Source organism: Bubalus kerabau, chromosome 19 (assembly GCF_029407905.1).
Source record: "Bubalus kerabau isolate K-KA32 ecotype Philippines breed swamp buffalo chromosome 19, PCC_UOA_SB_1v2, whole genome shotgun sequence".
Taxonomy (NCBI): domain Eukaryota; kingdom Metazoa; phylum Chordata; class Mammalia; order Artiodactyla; family Bovidae; genus Bubalus; species Bubalus kerabau.
The window spans coordinates 7254644-7277054 of NC_073642.1; the positions used below are offsets into that span (position 1 = coordinate 7254644).

The following is a 22411-nucleotide window of genomic DNA, read 5'->3' on the forward strand; positions in this document are numbered from 1 at the left end:
GCTAGAGTCGGACACGACTGAGCGACTTCACTTTCACTTTTCACTTTCATGCACTGGAGAAGGAAATGGCAACCCACTCCAGTGTTCTTGCCTGGAGAATCCCAGGGATGGGGAAGCCTGGTGGGCTGCCGTCTATGGGGTCACACAAAGTTGGACACGACTGAAGCTACTTAGCAGCAGCAGCAGCAGTATCTTTTGCAGTCATTTCCTATCTTTCCTGAAACAAAGAGATGGATATATGAGTGTGTCTGTGTAGATAAAGGTATGAAAAGTGAAGTGAAAGTCACTCAGTCGTGTCCGACTCTTTGCGACCCCATGGACTATACAGTCCATGGAATTCTCCAGGCTAGAATACCGGCATGGGTAGTCTTTCCCTTCTCCAGGGGATCTTCCCAACCCAGGGATCGAACCCATGTCTCCCGCATTGCAGGTAGATTCTTTATCAGCTGAGCCACAGATAACAAGCAGGAAAAAAAAAGTAAAAACCTGAGTAATACCATTGAAAAATCATTCTTATTGGGCAGATGTATCTGATAATTTCTAGGCTATCTACTTAACCCTAATTGGATGGATTCCTGGCATCTAGGCAGGAAAACAGGATTGCGTCTACCCAGAGATGGTTTTTATTGTTCTGTTGAGCAGGCCGCTGCCCTAGACCAGCACAGCTACTGTGGATGTGGGTCCTCCAATTTTTTGATGTTTTCTCCTGCATCAAATAGTTAATCCACTTGATAAATATTTATAGAGTACTTGCTCTGTGTCAGTCGTGAGTGGACAGGCTGGGATGGAAAGCTGTGCTGAGGGCACCTGGTGGGGTGGAAGAGCCCATGGGAAATCCCAGGAGTGGGCATTTTTCAGGGAGAGGTTTGGCAGGAGAGACCTGGACCAAGGTGAAGGGGGTGCCAACGTGCAGGCGACACCACAGAAACCTTCCTGTCTGACAGGATAGCAGGGTAGTGGTTGGTCAGCTGAGCCATTAACCGAAAAACTGGGTCAAGAGGGGAAATGCAAAGAAATGATACTTAGGTTCTTAAACATTTGGCCCTTTTGTTTTGACTAAAGTAATGAAAACATTCATTTTGTCACCAATTTTGTGGTGGGGGCAAAAGCCTTTTCTCTGAGGGAAGCTGACTGGGCTTCCCATCACCTTCCTCACAGAAACCACAACTATAGTGTGATGAGCTTGAGTTCAGTGTCTTTTTTTTCTTTTTGTAGATTCAGCAGACCTTGAAAGACCCTTGTGAAACAGTCTAAGGGCAGATTTTTATGATTTTTTTCGTCAACTTCTACCATTGTCTTGCCGACACCCAACTTGGCAGCAGCCTAGTTTAGCTTCTAGCTAAATTGCTTTTCATGAAAACTTTACTTTTATGCTCATATTACACTGGTTAACATAACATGTAACCACATGTATTGATTGAAATAACAAGTATTACTATTATAAATAGGCTTGAGTATAAATTCAGTTCACCTTTGGTATGCACACCCTCAGCTATAGGAACGGGCCTGCTGGGTGACCAGAGGGGGCCCTGCTCACCTGGAGCAGGAGCTCGGGTGCTGGGCCCTGTTGTTCCAGGGATGGGAGCAGAGTCAGCTTTCCAGTTTCATGTGGGGCTGACCAAGGTAGCCTTTCTGTACAGGAGCACTGAGTGGTCCTGGAGTGTGCGGAGTGAGAATGCAGAGAAACTGGGGAAAGATAGTCAGAGGTGCGTGAGGAGAGCTGGGAGAAATAAGGCCGCAGAGGCACGTTTAGAACCTCTTGGCACAGTCGTCTCTGGGTCCATCTCATCTCCCAGGCTGATTTGATGGCTCATTGTGCCCCACTGTATCTTCTCTTTCTAGGCCGTTTCTGGCACTTGAGAAACCTCTCTTAAATATGTTTGAAGGAATGCACATGTGTGTGTTTCTCACGGGGCTGTTGACAAAGAGTGAGCAACCCTTATGCACGGTGAATCTCTGCCCTGGAGGTCACGGGTCAGCAGACGGTGGGCCATCTGGTCACGGGTGTTCTGTATCTCGGCTTCCCCTTACCGGCAGCCCGTTTGTGAACTGAGATCATTGTTCCGCTTACAGTTAGCCTCCCCCATCTACATCAGCATCCTATTGTCTTCCAGGTACAACTGGGTGGGGAAGGAGATAGGCATGATCTTGGTGGACCCAGGTATAGTGATGTGAATCAGAAGCTGTGAGTGTTCATTAGTTTTCATAAGCCAGAGTCTTGGCTAGCACCAGCCCTTAGCTCAGTGACTTCTCTGCAGGCAGTGAGATACTGAAGCATTACGCTGGGATATGTTAGTGTGGAAAAGCAAGTCTAACCATCAGAAGAACTGTAATATTGCATTTAATATAATTGGTTCACTCATTTATTATTCATTTGTTAGGTGAATGCTGTTGGTTACATGGTCGATTAGTTTCCGCTCACTGAGTGAGTGAGTCATCCCCCTCACTCTTTCTCTTTAAGCTCTTGACTCGCGGTCTGCTCTGAGAATGGCAGGGAAGCAGGCATCTCCTGTGCTACTGTGTGGGATTAAGCTGTGATCTAGGTGGGCACAGGGTGCTGGCGTCCGGGCCAGGAGATGAGAAGCCTGTAATGAGCGCCCTCTCCCCCTCTCCCTTGGGCAGCTTGGGGATGAACCACGACGATGACCACTCCTCCTGCGCCGGCAGGTCCCACATCATGTCGGGAGAGTGGGTGAAAGGCCGGAGCCCCAGCGACCTCTCCTGGTCCTCCTGCAGTCGAGATGACCTCGAGAACTTCCTCAAGTAAGTCCTCAAATTGTTCTGTACCATCAGTACAGTAGAAAGTGCTACAATACTTCCTAAAGCACAATAGTTGCGGTATCAGCCAATAGGAGCTGAAGTGAAGTAAGTGAAGTAAGAAGTGAATCTCTTACAGTTCAGCTGGAGAGACTTCCTTCCAGGTGTGCATCTGGTACGACGTTGGCCACCCTGCTGGTGATCACAAATTTTATCAACGGAAATGTCAATGCAGTGACCATATCTTGGCAAGGTTTCATTTCACTTCTCTTCATTATTTTGACCATGAGTGGGCACCACCCTAGTGGCACCCATGGCTGCTGTGGAACTGGGTGCTTCCCCAAAGCTCAGGCTGCTTCCCTGGGTGGAAGTCCATTTCCTGGGAGGAGGGCTTGCTTACCTTCCTCACATGTGAGGCTAGGACGGGTTTATCTCATAGCCACTTTCTTTCCAGAGTGTGTCTGCCTTACTCCATTACAGATTTCAGTGGAAGAATTAGCTATCTGATGTCAGACCTTTGTCAAATAGAGTCTGTACTCAATCTCTTAGTGTCAGGACCTCAGGGCTGAACTTATAGGCTTGACAGCATACCCTGATTGCTTCACCGCTTAACTGCATCATCTGTACCCCCCACAGAGACAGAAGGGGTCAGTGAGTCTCTGCTATACACAGAGCTTTTATAGTCCTGTAACACAGTGGAGTGCTCAGTGAACTCAGGAAGGAGGATCAAAGGGATCGCTCTGGCTTCTGTCCTCATCCTGGGTCTTCTTTTATGATGTTTCCTGTAGCTGGGAAACTAAGGGCTTAAAAATGGCCTTGTTAGTTTTAATATAGTCAGCCTGTGTGTATTGCGTGCATGTAACTCTTTTCTTCAAGAATCTTGGCAAGAGGCTGGGTTTTCTTTTTCCTACCATCTGCCTTGTTTTAGGAATTGAAAAATAAAAGCATTCAAGTATTTAACTCCTAACGGAGCCACAGCCATACCACCCCCCAATTGTTTTTCAGAGCTGTCCTCAACATCTCTGGACATTTCTGTCCTGGTTGAAATCCTTAAGTCTTTCACACAGTGTGCCTCCAGCCAGCTTTCATGGCCAGGTAGGGCGCCTGGACTAGCCAGTGTCCAGAACCTCACAGCCCCCGCCCCTAAGAAAGTCTGCAGAATTTGAAATAAGCTTGCTTTCTTGATTGTTTGCTTATTTATTTAAAAGCAAAATAACCCTAACTCCAATTTTTTCTTGATTCATTCTGAGAACATATCATAGCAATCTATTTCAAAAGCATTTTCATCCAAGAAAGCACTCAGACTCCCTAAGAAAAATACATTGCTATGTGAGTGATATGCCCGGGCCACTTCTTGTTGCCCAGCTCTCGTGGCCTCCAGAGTAAAGATCTGCCTTCAGCTATCTGGAAAAGAGCAAAAGGTGTAGTCCCCATGTCTGGTGCTTGGTCAGTTCAGTTCAGTTCAGTTGCTCAGTCGTGTCCGACTCTTTGTGACCCCATGAATCGCAGCACGCCAGGCCTCCCTGTCCATCACCAACCCCCAGAGTTCACTCAGACTCACGTCCATCAAGTTAGTGATGCCATCCAGCCATTTCATCCTCTGTCATCCCCTTCTCCTCCTGCCCCCAATCCCTCCCAGCATCAGAGTCTTTTCCAATGAGTCAACTCTTCACATGAGGTGGCCAAAGTACTGGAGTTTCAGCTTTAGCATCATTCCTTCCAAAGAAATCCCAGGGCTGATCTTCAGAATGGACTGGTTGGATCTCCTTGCAGTCCAAGGGACTCTCAAGAGTCTTCTTCAACACCACAGTTCAAAAGCATCAATTCTTCGGCGCTCAGCCTTCTTCACAGTCCAACTCTCACATCCATATGTGACCACAGGGTGCTTGGTCATCTCCCCATAAATAACTTGGAGAGCACTGCTGCTTAGTTACTGGCAGAGTAGAACAAAAACCTGGGAGGTACGTTTGCAAACCGACTATCTTCTTGGCTGTTTCAGGTCGAAAGTCAGCACCTGTTTGCTGGTCACAGACCCCAGGAGCCGGCACGCAGTGCGCCTGCCCCACAAGCTGCCAGGCATGCACTACAGTGCCAATGAGCAGTGCCAGATCCTCTTTGGCACCAATGCCACCTTCTGCAGAAACATGGAGGTAAGCTGCCTCGGGAGGGGAGGGCTGGCTCGGGAAGGATCATCTGGCTTCTGTTGGTGGATACAGGTATTTACACTCCACATACACACACATATGTATATACATGTATATGCATACATGTGTGCATGGAGCACCCAGTGTGAGTCACACATGCACGCACACATACTCTCTCACATAGGCAGACGGGTGCAAGGGGGTGGTTCAGAGTTACGGCTAACACTAAGAGCCTAATATTTTGTTTTGTTTTCTAATATAGAGGTCTTTCTTTGTAATATTAAGACACGGTAATATTAAGACACTAGGAAGAAAGTTAATGAGTCTGTTCCTCTTGGAGGTAATGCAATGTTGCCTGATACCAAATCCTCACAGATACAGAAGACAGCTAAAAACTACTGGATATTGGAGGGTGTCATACGGAGAACATTTAGTGAATGATAACTTGATTATATGATAATAGTGTTAATAGCCCCATTAAAATGTTACCATTTTTTGAGCAGTGCCCACATGTTTTGCCCTGAAGCTTCCATTGTGCCTGATCCCAGTTTATGATTACCAGACTCCCCAGGTTACTCTCCCCAGGGTATAGATGGTAACACCAAGCCTCAGGGGTGAACTGATCATTCAGAATGGCTCGGCCAGGAAGTAAGTAGAGGAAGAATTTGCCTCAAGTCTGTTCACCCCCAGAGCACACACTTTCTGACCATGCTGCAGATAGCATGACCCCTTCTGTGGGTGGAAGTACGCCAAGAAGGATGTGCCGGGCCCTGGGGCAGGCAGTCTCTGTGCTGGGGTCCCAGGGGGGAGGCCAGAGCAGCCTGCGGTCCAGCCGGAAGTTGGCAGCTGGCCCAGAAAGGGGGGCAGAGCCAGAGTCGTCGTGGGGCGGGAGGACCAGCCTGGGATGACTGAGACTCAGAAGCCACGCAGCGGCAGTGGGCCTGGAGCTCAGGGCAGTACCTAATCCGAGGGAGGCAGCCTGCAGGGCTGGGCAGGTGCCCAGAGCAAGAACTTAGGATGGGAGCAACTCCAAGACAGCCCTGGACTGCGCCTTCAGAATGAGACCTCGGGCGGGATCCCGGCCGGCACAGCAGGTCATCCTGGACCCCAGGAGGCAGGCTGCTGCCTCTTGAGCGTTTCCTGGCTGTGTGTGAATTGGTTCAGGAAGTCTGGGTGGAACCCGCAGAGGGGATACTGCCTGCCATTGTTCAGGGTGCAGCAGAGGCCATGCCTCACAACCAGGCCAGCGCCTCCTACCGGCTGTTTCCTCAAAGGGCATTTGGTATCCAAAGGGTTGTCTAGAATTTTTCTCTCCATTCCCCTGTGGAGGTGTCAGCAAGGGTCCCTTCCAGGCCCTGGTAACAGGAAGCTGCCTCCCACTTCACATCCAGCCACAGCTTGGTTGAAGGACACCTCCCTGGGAAGATGGGACCAGTCCTAGGATCTGATCAACCCCAGTGGTCTGCCACCGTGTCTGGCGCTCACCATCTGCCTTGATGTTAAGGCCTGACTGTTCAGGTACCATATGCTGGCCAAGAGGCATCCTGTTTGCCTGTCCCAACCTTCAATCCCTTGAAGTTCGTGATGGCACAGAACTCCTGGAGGGGGCAGGTTTCAGAGGGCCCTTTGATGGTGCGGTGGCAGCAGGAGAGCTGTGTGCTTGGTATCCTAGAGGAGGACTCTGAGCATTCAAGAAGGGCAGGAGTGCCTGGGCACCCAAGGGGGTGAGGAGGGAATCACCCAGCTGAGCCCATGGGCATGCCGTGGCCACTCTGCCCACTGTGGAGTATTCCCTGCCCCACAGACCAGGCTGAACTGGCCCCACAGGTGAACAGGATTGACAGGTGGGAGCTGGACACAGGCTGCCCCGAGATATTGGCTTCTAGCAGCCAGACTTTTGCATACCAGTTGGGTCAGTAGTGATGGGAGGAAGGGTGTACAGCTCCTGGAGGCTCATGATCCCCTAGGCTAGACTCTTTCTTGCATTGTCACCTAACACCCTGACTGTACCCCACAAGGGCAGGAGCTTTGACCCCCACTTAACAGATAAGAAAACAGAGGCTGAGAGAGGCTGAGTAATAGACCAAGGTCACTCAGCCAGAGAGGGATGGGCTAGATGTGACTATTACTGCAGGAGAAAAGGCAGGCTCTGTTTATTCAAAGACAGATTCCAAAGGAGAGGAAGGTGACTTGGGATTTTATTTTCTTCGTTGGCATCTTTTTGCTTGAAGAGGACAGTGAGAGGTCAGCAAGTCATGATCAGCTTAGCTTCTCTCTTGAAGCTCGAAATATGACTACATAAAGGGAGATCTTTTTGCTTTGTAAGTTACAACGCACCTGAGCATTTATTCCTGCAGCTCACTAAGAACCACGAAATATGCTTCCCTGCTTGCCTTTTTTTCTGAGAATTTCACCAATACCAAAATAAAGTTGGCCTATTTCTCCCCTAATCCTAGCAGTGTTACTGACCAAAGTTTTTGGCCTCTTTAATCAATAGAAATTGTTCAGAAGCCAGATAAGAAATTCAGGCAAGGCTTCACTGGGGCCCCTGCTGCAACAGGGGGAGCAAGTAACAGGTCCCCACGCTTGCTCGCTTCCTGAGGGTTCCTTATCTGGAGCGAGCAGTGTGCTCAGGGGTTGGGCTGGAGGGGTTGTTCAGCTGATTTGCCCACCCCTTAGGTGGTGCACCTTAGGGTGCAGGGGGATGTGCAGTGCCCTGATTTTGTTCTCGTCACCCTGTGTTTGCTCCTGGCTCTTCAGAAGTGGCAGTTGAGTTTTTTGGGGGGTTTTTCTTTAACAGTTCTCTATCTTGCTGACCAATATGCTCCAACTGCACATATACATGGTTATTTTTAGTCCCTTATACTTTTTGCATTTTGTTGCTCGAGGAGACATTTGTCCAGGTACAGGCCCTGCAGCAGAGGCTCCCAGGTGCCAGGCCCTATTGTCTCAGCAGGATCGACTCCTCAGGGGCGTGGAGCTGCGTCCGCGAGCTCAGCCGGCTGATCGTCCTGCTTACAAGGCTGGCGTGACTCTACCAGTTAGGAAGCAGTAACTTCTCACTCTGGAGGAGAGGTCATACTAATGCCAGAGATGTGCTGGCGGAGGAGACAGACAGTTGCCTGCTGGGACCCAGGCGTTGGGTAATGCTGCCCCCAGCTGGGGCACTACCCTGTGGGATTCTCCGGCTCACTTGATGGGCGTTTTGCTTGTTTGTGCACTTGTAGGTCTGTTTCAGTTGATGTTCAGTGTGACAGGCACACATGTTGAGTTGTTCCTTTCTTCCTGCAGAACTGACTCTGTGCTGGGGTGAGTCCCTCCCCTTCCTCCTGATCCTAGTCCCCTTGTTATCTCCCTTTCACCTACTCTGTTCCAGTTCTTCTTGCCTTCCTGTTCTCCCTCAAACCCAAAAGGCCTGCTCCTAGCGGAGACGAACTGTGCTTCCTGCTGTTTCCTCTACCTGGATGCTCTTCTCCCAGTTGTCCACGTGACTGAGCCCCTCATTTTGAGTTCGTTTGTTTGTTCAGATGTACCCTTCTCAGGGAAGCCTACCACCCTATATAAAATTGCCATCTGGTAACTCTCCCTGTCACGTTTGCAGTAGCCAGATCTCCTGATCCCCTAAGGGAAAACCCTGCTCTCATAAACTTATCTTTTCACATGCTGTATAATTTGCTTGTTTACACGACTATTGTTTTTTTAAATATTGATTTGTTTAGCTGCACCCGGCCTTAGCTATGCCATGTGGTGGAATGTTCTGCAGTTGTGGTGTGTGGGTTCCGTAAGTCTGATGCACAGACATAGTTGCTCTGTGGCATGTGGGATCTTCGTTCCTCGACAGGGGATTCAGCCTGTGTCCCCTGCGTTGCAGGGCGGATTCTTAACCACTGGACCACCAAGGATGTCCCCATGACTATTGTTTGCTATTGTTTTGATAATTGCCCTCTTCAAGCTTTTAAATCCTTCCCGGACAAGAATCTTACTTTTCCACACTATTATTTTCCAACTGCCTTGGTCAGTACCCGGAACATAGTAAGTGTTCAACAAGTATATGTTGTTCTGAGGTCCATTCATGACCCTAACAGTAAATTTAAATTCTTATGTTAACCCAACCACTGATGAAACTGTGGACAAGCTCACAGGTGAGGAAGAAACCCTTACAGGCCTCCTCATATAATGATTTGGCTCTCTAAGCCCGAGTCCACATTTATCCATCTAGTTCCCCAACATACATGATAGACTCTGCCAAATGTCTTGCAGGGGTTTATACAGACCTTTCCTGTGGCTTCCTCCCAGGACAGTATAAATCTGGTAGTGAGGGACTGCAGCCTGCTTCTTAGTGGCCATCTCTCTTTGTGCATTAATGAAAACCATTGTTAAAATCTGAGATGCCTGGTGAGTTAATACATGTAAGATGCTGAGAACTGGGTCTATCACAAAGTAAGCACCCAGTCGTTTGAGCTGATACATATGTTGCTGTTACCTTTCTGGATAACCCTGGTTCCTATCTTGGGTGTGTAGAGGGTGGAGCACAGAACTAATCTATCTTTGTACATCTCCAGGATCAGCACTTCTCTATATTGAATTCCTCAGGGCCATGCAAATTTAAGCATTATGTAAAACTCCAGAGACATTCAGCACCAACCAGCAAGGTCTTATGATCCAAAGCCAAATCGATCTTTATAACCATTATTATTCTTAAATGCCCTTGAGGATTGAAATGAATATCATGTAATGAAATGATCATGGTCCCAGAATTTCCTTTAAATTTATCATCCTGACATCTGCCTTTGGTGAAGATGGAGTATCAGGGACCAGATTTATCTCCTCACCTGAAACAACTAAGAAATCAGACAACATATATGAAACAATGATTTTCAAGACAATGGCCATCAAGCAAGGAAGGACCATGATCCTTGGGAGATACGAAGCAAATGATATTGTCCTGGCTTACTGCCTGGGCAGTCTCCAGGCTGTGGCACAGCGGGGGTTGGGCTGTGAAGAAGCAGCAGGCTTCATGAGTTGAAGAAACAGAGCCAGGAGTCCTAGGAGGCTGGGGCAGCTAGGATTCACAGAGCAGAGTATCATAGACGAAACAGCGTTACAAAGAGAGAACCTCGGAGATCTGCCAGGATCTGCACGAATCTTCAGCTTAGTGCTGAGAAACACATGTGTGTGAGAAACTACCCAAGGCCAAGAAAAGAGCCATCTGAAAGCATTAGCGGGAACAAGCTCCAAGGCGCACAGGGGCATCAGGCAGAGGGCACAGAAGGGTGCTGTATCAGCAGCGTGGCAAAACTAACCCCACGCTAAACGCTGACCTGCTCCCACCCAATAAACCTTTAAAGCAAAATCTGAAAGGATCAAGCTGTTTCCAAGTAACTTAGCCAAGTCCCAGAACAAAGCTCAGAAGCATTTATGGAAATACAAAAGCAACACTCAGTAAAATAAAATTCACAGTGTCTAGCATCAAATAAAAAATCACCAGGCCTTCAAAGGAGAAGGAAAATACATCCACAACGAGTAGAAAAATCCATCAAAACTGACCTAGAAATGACAGAGGTGATAGAATTAGTAGAGAAACATATTAAAACAATAATTATAACCATATTCCAGGTTCATGAATGTAGCACAAAGAAAGATTGAACATGTTAAGTAGAGATATGGAAGATATGGAAAAGATCCTACTGGGACTTCTAGAAATGAAAACTATAATATTTAAGTTGAAAGATACCCTGCTTAAGATTTCTAGCAAATGAAAATTGTAAAAGAGATGACTGCTAAAGACAAAACATTTGAAACTACCCAAAGTGAAACACAAAGAGAAAAAAGACTGAAAACAAAAAGAACTGTGGGACTCCTGGTGGCCTAAGAAATATGCAATTGATGTTCTGAAGGAGGTGAGACAGGATTAAAATCATATTTGAAGAAATAATAGAAGGAGGACCTTCAAGACGGCGGAGGAGTAAGGCAGGGCAAACTCCTTCTCCCCCACAAATATATCAAAAAACACCTGCATGTAGAAGAACTCCCACAGAATATCCTCTGAACACTGGCAGAGGACTCCAGACTTCCAGAAAGGCAAACCAATCTCATGGGGTGAGGTAGGGCACAAGATAGAGACTAAAACGGAGACAAAGGATTTGGGGGTGGGGTCCTGTGCCCCAGGGGAAGGAAGTCCTGAAGAAGGGGAGGTTTCCACATACTAGGAAACCCCCTCACAGGCAGGGTCGGGGGGAGCTTTGGGACTGCTGAGGGAAGGACAGTGCATCAAGACAGGTGCTCCAAAGGCAAAACGGAGAAAATTCACCACAGGGGTCGCACCGAACGGCACTTCCCACCTGGGAACTGGCTCAAGCGCTCACTTCTGCCCACAGTAACTGGGGGCTAAGTGTGGAGGCCCAGGCTTCGGGGGTCAGGCCTCAGGGAGAGGGCCCAGGCCGACTGCCAGGGAGGTGCTCTAGGGGGTGGCGCAGCACAGCAGAGGCAGACCAGGGAAACTGCGTCCACCACAGAAACAAAGGATTGTTCCCACGGGAAGGCTTCAGCACTGCACTTAGATTCTGAGCCGTCACAGAACGAGGGACCCTGCCTAGGCAGATGCCAGAGAAGGGCGAGCCGGCTGTGGTCTGTGGTCCCAGAGGCAAATAGGCAGGCGCAGTGCCAGGGGCTGAAGGCAAGGGACCTCTATGACCTCAGTCCCAGAGATCGCAATGACCACCAAGCTGTGAGCAGCTGCGAGTTGCCCCCAATGTCTTGCTGGGAGCCTGAGTGGCTTGGCTCTGCCAAGGGCCTGACAAATCGGGACCAACTTCCTTGGGGAAGCATATGCCCCCTCCTCAGACTGGGGAGACACCCTGCGCAGCCCCGCCACAGTGAGCACTACCAACACACTCCTCTCCCCAGCACGACTGAGCAGCTGAGCCCAAACAAGCAGCTACTTTCACCTGCTCGTGTCTGGGCAGTGAACGGACATGGAAAAGAGACTTGAAAGCAAAGGAGGGCCCCAAACCAAAGCAGAACATCAGGGGCTGCATGAGCAAAGGAAAGAAAGGGAAACCATCCCAGAATTTACAGCTGCAGCGATTTGGATTCCCGCATTTAGCCTGAGACTGTTCTTTAGGGACAGCTATAGACTTTGAGAGTAAGTACAAACTGGACCAAGACAAGACCCGAGTCTCAGCAGACCCCACATTGCCCAAAACCCATCCACAGATCTTCCTAGAGGACTTTTGAGTAGGCAAATCAACTGGACCAGGAAAACAGAGAAGTTACTTGGACATTCCTCTCACTGCTGCTAAATCACTTCAGTCGTGTCCGACTCTGTGCAATCCCAGAGACGACAGCCCACCAGGCTCCCCCGTCCCTGGGATTCTCCAGGCAAGAACACTAGAGTGGGTTGCCATTTCCTTCTCCAATGCATGAAACTGAAAAGTGAAAGTGAAGTCGCTCAGTCATGTCCGACCCTCAGTGACCCCATGGACTGCAGCCTACCAGGCTCCTCCGTCCATGGGATTTTCCAGGCAAGAGTACTGTAGTGGGGTGCCATTGCCTTCTCCACTACCACTGTCTATATATACCCTCCCCCGTTTTTCCCCCTTTATATTTTATCTTCTCAAACTGTCCTGATGTGGTTCTTTATTACTCCTTCAATTTTTAAAAAATTTATTTATTTTTTAATTGAAGGATAATTGCTTTACAGAATTTTGTTGTTTTCTGTCAAACCTCAACATGAATCAGCCATAGGTACGCATATATCCCCTCCCTTTTGAACTTCCCTCCCTCCCCATCCCACTCCTCTAGGTTGGTACAGAGCCCCTGTTTGAGTTTCCTGAGACATGCAACAAATTCCCATTGGCTATCTATTTTACATATGGTAATGTAAGTTTCCATGTTACTTTCTCCATACATCTCACCCTCTCCCCTCCCCCTTCCCCCTGTGTCCATAAGTCTGTTCTCTATGTCTGTTTCTCCATTGCTGCCCTGTAAATAAATTCTTCAGTACCATTTTTCTAGATTCCGTATATGTGCATTAGAATATGATATTTATCTTTCTCTTTCTGACTCACTTCACTCTGTACAGTAGGCTTTAGGTTCATCCACCTCATCAGAACCGACTCAAATGCATTCCTTTTTACAGATGAGTAATATTCCATTGTGTATATATACCACAACTTCTTTATCCATTCATCTGTCAATGGACATCTAGGTAGCTTCCATGTTCTAGTTATTGTAAATAGTGTTTCAGTGAACAATGGGATACATGTGTCTTTTTCAGTTTTTCTTTCCTCAGGGTATATGCTTAGGAGTGGGATTGCTGGATTATATGGTGGTTTTATTCCTGGTTATTTAAGGAATCTCCATACTGTCTTCCATAGTGGCTGTATCAATTTACATTCCCACCAACAGTGCAAGAGCGTTCTGTTTTCTCCACACCCTCTCCAGCATTTATTGTTTGTAGACTTTCTGATGATGGTGATTCTGACTGGTGTGAGGTGACACCTCATTGTAGTTTTGATTTGCATTTCTCTAATAATGAGTGATGTTGAGCATCTTTTCATGTGTTTGTTAGCCATCTGTATGTCTTCTTTGGAGAAATGTCTGTTTAGGTCTTTTGCCCACTTTTTGATTGGGTTGTTTGTTTTTCTGGTATTGAGTTGTATGAGCTGCTTGTATATTTTGGAAATTAATCCTTTGTTGTTTCATTTGCTATTATTTTCTCCCATTCTGAGGGTTGTCTTTTCACCTTGCTTATAGTTTCCTTTGCTGTGCAAAAGCTTTTAAGTTTAATCAGGTCCCACTTGTTTACTTTTGTTTTTATTTCCATTACTCTAGGAGGTGGGTCATAGAGCATGTTGCTTTGATTTATGTCATCGAGTGTTCTGCCTATGTTTTCCCCTAAGAATTTTATAGTTTCTGGTCTTACATTTAGGTCTTTAATCCATTTTGAGTTTATTTTTGTGTATGGTGTTAGGAAGTGTTCTAATTTCATTCTTCTACAAGTAGCTGTCTAGTTTTCCCAGCAACATTTATTGAAGAGGCTGTCTTTGCCCCATTATATATTCTTATCTCCTTTGTCAAGAATAAGGTACCCATAGGTTCATGGGTTTATTCTGGGCTTTCTATTTTGTTCCATTGGTCTATATTTCTGTTTTTGTGCCAGTACCATACTGTCTTGATGACTGTAGCTTTAAAGTATAATCTGAAGTCAGGAAGCTTGATTCCTCCAGCTGAATTCTTCTTTCTCAAGACTGCTTTGGCAATTTGGAGTCTTTTGTGTTTCCGTATGAATTGTGAAATTTTTTGTTCTAGTTCTGTGAAAAATGCCACTGGTAATTTAATAGGGATCACATTGAATCTGTAGATTGCATTTGGTAGTATAGTCATTTTCACAATATTGATTCTTCCTACCCAGGAACATGGGATATCTCTCCATCTGTTTCTGTCATCTTTGATTTCTTTTATCAGTGTCTTATAATTTTCTGTGTACAGTTCTTTGGTCTCCTTAGGTAAGTTTATTCCTAGATATTTTATTCTTTTTGTTGCAATGGTGAATGGGATTGATTCCTTAATTTCTCTTTCTGGTTTTTCATCGTTAGGATATATAAATGTAAGTGATTTCTGTGTATTGATTTTATATCATGTGACTGCTAAATTCACTGATTAGCTCTAGTAATTTTCTGATAGTAACTTTAAAGTTTTCTATGTACAGTATCACATCATCTACAAACAGTGAGAGCTTTACATCCACTTTCTGATCTGGATTACTTTTATTTATTTTTCTTCTCTGATTGCTGTAGCTAGGACTTACAAAACTGTGATGAATAATAGTGGTGAAAGTGGACACCCTTGTCTTTTTCATGATCTTTGGGGGAATGCTTTTAGTTTTTCACCATTGAGAATAATGTTTGCTGTAGGCTTATCATATATGGCTTTTACTATATTGAGGTAGATTCCTTCTATGCCCATTTTTTGAAGAGTTTTAATCATAAATGGGTGCTGAATTTTGTCAAAGGCTTTTCCTGCATCATTGAGATTATCATATGGTTTTTATCTTTCAATTTGTTAATGTAGTGTATCACATTGATTGATTTGCATATATTGAAGAATCCTTGTGTTCCTGGGATAAACCCAACTTGATCATGGTGTATGAGCTTTTTAATGTGTTGTTGAATTCTGTTTGCTAAAATTTTGTTGAGGATTTTTGCATCTATGTTCATCAGTGATATTGGCCTGTAGTTTTCTTTTTTTGTGTTGTCTTTGTCTGGTTTTGGCATCGGGGTGATGGTGGCTTCACAGAATGAGTTTGGAAGTGTTCCTTCCTCTACAATTTTTTTAAAGATTTTAGAAGGATAGGCATTAGCTCTTCTCTGAATGTTTGATAGAATTCTCCTGTGAAGCCATCTGGTCCTGGACTTTTGTTTTGGGGAGATTTTTTGATCACAGCTTCAATTTCAGTGCTTGTAATTGGGTTGTTCATAATTTCTACTTCTTCCTGGTTCAGTCTTGGAAAAATGAACTTTTCTAAGAATCTGCCCATTTCTTCCAGGTTATCCATTTTATTGCCATATAGTTGTTCATAATAGTCTCTTATAGTCCTTTGTATTTCTGCATTGTCTGTTGTAACCTCTCCTTTTTCATTTCTAATTTTGTTGATTTGATTCTTTTCTCTTTTTTTCATGATGAATCTGGCTAAATGTTTGTCAATTTTGTTTATCTTCTCAAAGAACCAGCTTTTAGTTTTATTAATCTTTACTATTGTTTCTTTCATTTCTTTTTCACTGATTTCTGCTCTGATCCTTATGATATCTTTCCTTCTCCTAATTTTGGGGGATTTTTTTTGTTCTTCTTTTTCCAGTTAAATTAGGTGTTAAGTTGTCTATTCGATATTTTCTTGTTTCTTGAGGTAGGATTGTATTGCTGTAAACTTCTCTCTTAGAACTGCTTTTGCTTCATCCCATAGATTTTAAGTTATGTTCTCATTGTCATTTGTTTCTATAAACTTTTTTATTTCCCCTTTGATTTTTTCAGGAACCTGTTGGTTATTTAGAAATGTATTGTTTAATCTCCATATATTTGTGTTTTTTACAGTTTTTTTTTCTTGTAATTGATATCTAGTCTCATAGTGTTGTGGTTGGAAAAGATGCTTGATACGGTTTCAATTTTCTCACATTTTTTGAGGTTTGATTTGTGACCCAAGATGTGGTCTATCCTGGAGAATGTTCTATGTGCACTTGAGAAGAAGGTGTATTCTTCTGCATTTGGATGGAATGTCCTGAAGATATCAGCGAGATCCATCTCATCAAATGTATCATTTAAGGCTTGTGTTTCCTTATTAATTTCATTTTCATGATCTGTCAATTGGTGTGAGTGGAGTATTAAAGTCTCCTACTATTATTGTGATACTGTCAATTTCTCCTTTTATGTCTGTTAGTGTTTGTCTTATGTATTGAGGTGCCCCTATGTTGGATGCATAGATATTTTCAATTGTTATGTCTTCCTGTTGGATTGATCCATTGATCTTTATTTAGTGTCCTTCCTTATCTCTTTTAATATTCTTTATTTTCAGGCCTATTTTGTCTGATATGAGGATTGCTGCTCCAGCTTTCTTTTGCTTCCCATTTACGTGATATATGTTTTTCCATCCTCTCACTTTCAATCTATATGTTTCGTTAGGTCTGAAGTGGGTTTCTTGTAGACAGCATATATATGGGTCTTGTTTTGTATTCATTCAGCCAACTGTGTCTTTTGGTTGGAGCATTTAATCCATTTACATTTAAAGTAATTATTGATACCTATGTTCCTATTGCCATTTTCTTAATTGTTTGGGGTTTGATTTTGTAGATCATTTTCTTCTCTTGTATTTCTTGACTATATAAGTCCCTTTAATATTTGTTGTAAAGCTGGTTTGATGGTATTGAATTCTCTTAACTTTTGCTTGTCTGCAAAGCTTTTGATTTCTCCATCAATTTTGAATGACATCCTTGCTGGGTAATCTTGGTTTTAGGTTTTTCCCGTTCAGTACTTTAAATATATCCTGCCATTCCTTTCTGGCCTGCAGAGTTTCTGCTGAAAGGTCAGCTGTTAAATGTATAGGGTTTCCCTTGTGTGTTACTTGTTGTTTCTCCCTTGCTGCTTTTAATATTCTTTCTTTGTGTTTAATCTTTGTTAGTTTGATTAGTATGTGTCTTGGCATGTTTCTCCTTGGGTTTATCCTGTATGGGACTCTTTGTACCTCTTGGACTTGATTGACTATTTCCTTTTCCACATTGGGGAAATTTTCAAGTATAATCTCTTCAAAATTTTTCTCATACCTTTTATTTTTCTATTCTCCTGGGACTCCTATAATTTGAATGTTGGTGTGTTTAATATTGTCCATAGGTCTCTGAGACTATCCTCAATTCATTCTTTTCCTTCAATTATTATTTTTTATAGCACTTTTTCTTCTTTTTCTCTGAAAAAAGCCTTATTTTTAAAACAAATTCCATGTTTTTGATTTTTGTTTTAGATGTTTTGTTTGATTTTTTATTTTTGAGAGTTTAACTTTTTCCATGTTTTTAATTTGCTTTTGGTTTTGTGTCTTTGAGAGTCTATTAATTTTTAGCATCCATTTCCATTTAGAGGTTTTATTATTGGCTTGATTCTTGTCTTCTCTTTTGACTCTTTATCTTTTATTCTTTTTCTCCTTTCCCCCTCTTTCCTTCTCTATATAAGTGTATGACTCTCTTGGAATGAATTTTGGCTGTTGAGAGGTGAAAGTGTTAGTCACTCAGTCATGTCTGACTCGTTGTGAACCCATGGACTGCAGCCCACCAGACTGCATGGAATTCATGGAATCCTATTCATGAAATTCTCCAGGCAAGAATACTGGAGTGGGATGTCATGCTCTTCTCCAGGGGATCTTCCTGACTCAGGGATCGAACCCAGGTCTCCCACAATGCAGGCAAACTCTTTACTGTCTGAGCCACTAGGAAAGTTCACTATTATGAGAGGTATTTCACCATTATGTCTTTTATGCTGTATCACCTGTGAAATCTTGATGCTATAGTAAGGTGTCATACCTGAAGCCCACAGGTAGGAGACTCCACGCTAGGACTTTGGACCACAAGAGAGCATTAGAGACCCCATAGAACATTAATAGACAAACGCCCTCACAATGGCCTCCATTTCAACACTAAGACCAAGCCCCACCCAAAAGCCAGCAAGCTCTGGTTCCAAGTGCCCCACACAAACCCTTCAACAAAACAGGAGCACAACCCTGCACATTAGCAGACAGGCTGCCCAAAGCCATACTAAACCCATAGACATCCCCAAACACACCAGAGGACACAATACTGCCTTTAAGAGAGACAAGATCTAGCTCCATCCACCAGAACACAGGCACGGGTCCCCCACAGCAGGAAACTTTCACAAGGCATTGGTTCAGCCCCACCCAGGGGAAGCACACTCCACAATTAAGAGGAACTACAACCTTCCAAACTGCAGAAAGGAGACCCCAAGCACAGTAAGTTAAACACAATGAAAAGACAGAGAAACATCCAGCTAATGAAGGAACATGGTTAAAACTCCTAAGACTAAACAAATGAGGAAGTAGACAATCTTCCTGAAAAGGAATTCAGAGTAATGATAGTAAAGATGGTCCAAAATCTTGAAAATAAAATGGAGGCATGGATAAATAGACTAGAGGCACAGATTGAGAAGATGCAAGAAATATTTAACAAGGACCTTGAATAAAGAATAGACCATCAACAATGAACAGTGCAATAATTGAGTTTAAAAATATACTGCAGGGAACCAACAGTAGAGCAACTGAGGCAGAAAAATGGATAAGTGAGATGGAAGATAGAATGGTGGAAATAACTGAAACAGAGCAAAGTAAAGAGAAAAAGAATAAAAGTGATGAGGACAGTCTCAGAGACTGTTTAACAGACAGCATTAAACATAACAACATTAGAATCATAGGAGTCCCAGAAGAAGAAGACAAAAGGAAAGGCCATGGGAAAATATTTAGGGAGATTATAGTTGGAAGTTTTCAACTTCCCTAAAATGAGAAGGGAGATAGCCACCCAACCTCACAAAGCCCAGACAGCCACATACAACATAAATCCAAGGAGAAACATGCCAAGACAGATATTAATCAAACTAATAAAAATTAAACACAAAGAACAAATATTAAAAGCACCAAGGGAAAAGCAACAAATAACATACAAGCGGGTCCCCATAAGGCTAACGGCTGATCTTTCAACAGAAGCTCTACAGGCCAGAAGGAAATGGCAGGACTTACTTAAAATGATGAAAGGGAAAAACCTACAACCAAGATTACTCTCCTTAGCAAACATCTCATTCAAAATTGATGGAGAAACCGAGTTTTACAAATAAGTAAAAGTTAAGAAAATTTAGCACCACCAAACCAGCTTTACAACAGATGTTAAAGGGACTTCTGTAGGCTGGAAACACAAAAAGAAGAGGCCTACAAAAAGAGTCCCCAAACAATGAAGTAAATGGTAACAGGATACCAGTAATTACCTTAAATGTAAATTGGCTAAACCCTCCAACCAGAAGACACAGATTGGCTGAATGGATACAAAAACAAGACCCCTATGTATGCTGTCCAAGAGAAAACCCACCTCAGACCTAGGGATGCTTACAAACTGAAAGCGAGGGGCTAGAAAAAGATATTCCATGTAAATGGAAATCAAATGAAAGCAGGAGTAGCAATACTCATATCAGATTAAAGAGACTTTAAAGACCATTACAAGAGACAAAGAAGGACACTACATAATGATCAAGGGATCAATCCAAGAAGATATAACAATTATATATACACCCAGCATAGGAGCACCTCAATACATAAGGCAAATGCTAACATCTATTAAAGGGAAAATCAACAGTAAAACAGTAGTAATGGGAGTCTTTAATATCCCACCCACACCAACGGACAGATCATTCAGGTAGAAAATAAGGAAAAACAGGCTTTAAATGATACATTGGACCAGTTAGACCTAATTGATATCTACAGGGCATTTCATCTAAAAACAATAGATTTCACTTTTTTCTTAAGTGCACATGGAACATTCTTCAGGATAGATCACATTTTTGGATCACAGATGAAGTCTTTTCAAGACTTTTCAATTACCCCTACCATAGTTTGGCATGAATGGGTCAAACTACAGGGAGGGAACACAGCCAGGCAGAAAGTTGGATTAAAGATTTACCGAGCATGGCCCCACCCACCAGAGCAACCAGTTTCCCCACAGCCAGTCCCTCCCATCAGGAAGCTTCCACAAACCTCTTAACTTCATCCATCAGAGAGCAGACGGAATGAAAGCTACAATCACAGGAAACTAACCAAACTGATCATATGGATCACAGCCTTATGTAACTCAATGAAACTATGAGCCATGCCAAGACAGACGGGTCATGATGGAGAGTTCTGACAAAACATGGTCCACTGGAGAAGGGAATGAAAAACCACATCAGCATTCTTGCCTTGAGAACCCCATGAACAGTATGAAAAGGCAAAAAGATATGACACTTAAAGATGAACTCCCCACGTTGGTGTTGGTGTTGGTGGTGGTGATGGTTTACTCACTAAGTCGTGTCCGACTCTTGCAACCCCATGGACGGTAGCCTGCCAGCCTCCTCTGTCCATGGGGATTCTCTAGGCAAAAATACTGGAGTGGGTTGCCAGTTCCTTCTCCGGGGAATCTTCCTGACTCAGGAATTGAACCCAGGTCTCCTGCATTGCAGGCAGATATTGGAGAAGAGCAGAGAAACAGCTCCAGATGGAATGAAGAGGCTGAGCCAAAGCAGAAAGCACGCCCAGTTATGGATGTGTCTGGTGGGGAAAGTAAAGTCTGGTACTGTAAAGAACAGTATTGCATAGAAACCTGGAATTTTAGGTCCATGAATTAAGGTAAATTGTAAGTGGTCAAACAGGAGGTGGCAAGAGTGAACATTGACATTTTAGGAATCGTGAACTTGAATGAGCAAATTTAATTCAGATGACCATTATATCTACTACTGTGGGCAAGAATTCCTTAGAAGAAATGTAGTAGCCCTCATAGTCAACAAGAGTCCAAAATGCTTGGGTGTACTTGGGTGCAGTCTCTAAACAACACAGTGATTTCTGTTCATTTCTAAGGGAAGCTATTCAATATAATAGTAATCCAAGTCTATGCCCCAACCACTAATGCTGAAGAAGCTGAAGTTGAACAGTTTTATGAAGACCTACAAGACCATCTAGAACTAACACCAAAAGAAAGATGTCCTTTTCATCATAGGGGACTAGAATGCACAAGTAAGAAGTCAAGAGATACCTGGAGTTAACAGGCAACTTTGACCTTGGAGTACACAATGAAGCAGGGCAAAGGCTTGCAGAGCTTTGCCAAGAGAACGCACTGGTCATAGCAAAACCCTCTTCCAATAACACAAGAGATGACTCTACACTGGACATCACCAGATGGTCAATACCAAAATCAGATTGATTATATTCTTTTCAGCCAAAGATGGAGAAGCTCTACACAGTCAGCAAAAACAAGACCGGGAGCCTACTGTGGCTCAGATCATGAACTCCTTATTGCAAAATTTAGATGTAAGTTGAAGAATGTAGGGAAAACCATTAGGCCATCCAGGTATGACTTAAATCTAATGCCTTACAATTATACAGTATAAGTGACAAATAGATTCAAGAGATTAGATCTGATAGAGAGCCAGAAGAACTATTCATGGAGGTTTGTAACATTGTACAGGAGGTGGTGATCAAAACCATCCCCAAGAAAAAGAAATGCAAAAAGGCAAAATGACTGATTGAGGAGGTCTTCTGGGCTCCAAAATCACTACAGATGGTGACTGCAGCCATGAAATTAAAAGACGCTTACTCCTTGGAAGGAAAGTTATGACCAACCTAGATAGCATATTCAAAAGCAGAGACATTACTTTGCCAACAAAGGTTCGTCTAGTCAAGGCTATGGTTTTTCCTGTGGTCATGTATGGATGTGAGAGTTGGACTGTGAAGAAGGCTGAGCGCCGAAGAATTGATGGTTTTGAAATGTGGTGCTGGAGAAGACTCTTGAGAGTCCCTTGGACTGTGAGGAGATCCAACCAGTCCATTCTGAAGGAGATCAGCCCTGGGATTTCTTTGGAAGGAATGATGCTAAAGCTGAAACTCCAGTACTTTGGCCACTTCATGCAAAGAGTTGACTCATTGGAAAAGATTCTGATGCTGGGAGGGATTGGGGGCAGGAGGAGAAGGGGACGACAGAGGATGAGATGGCTGGATGGCATCACTGACTCGATGGACGTGAGTCTGAGTGAACTCCGGGAGTTGGTGATGGACAGGGAGGCCTGGCGTGCTGCGATTCATGGGGTCGCAAAGAGTCGGACATGACTGAGCGACTGATCTGATCTAAAAGTAGCTGAGAAAAGAAGAGAAGCAAAAGGCAAAGGAAAAAAGGAAAGACACACACATCTGAATGCAGAATTTCAAAGAATAGCAAAGAGAAATAAGA

General features: G+C 44.0%; 1 protein-coding gene across 1 annotated transcript in view; it reads left to right on the forward strand.

Annotated features, from left to right (window-relative positions):
* Nucleotides 1–22411, forward strand: part of ADAMTS17 (ADAM metallopeptidase with thrombospondin type 1 motif 17) — a 394605-nt gene that overhangs the window by 201048 nt on the left and 171146 nt on the right. Inside the window, exons 9-10 of the mRNA XM_055555537.1 lie at nt 2623–2763; nt 4757–4907. Of these exons, the coding sequence (XP_055411512.1) occupies nt 2623–2763; nt 4757–4907 (292 nt within the window). The remainder of the gene's footprint in view (nt 1–2622; nt 2764–4756; nt 4908–22411) is intronic.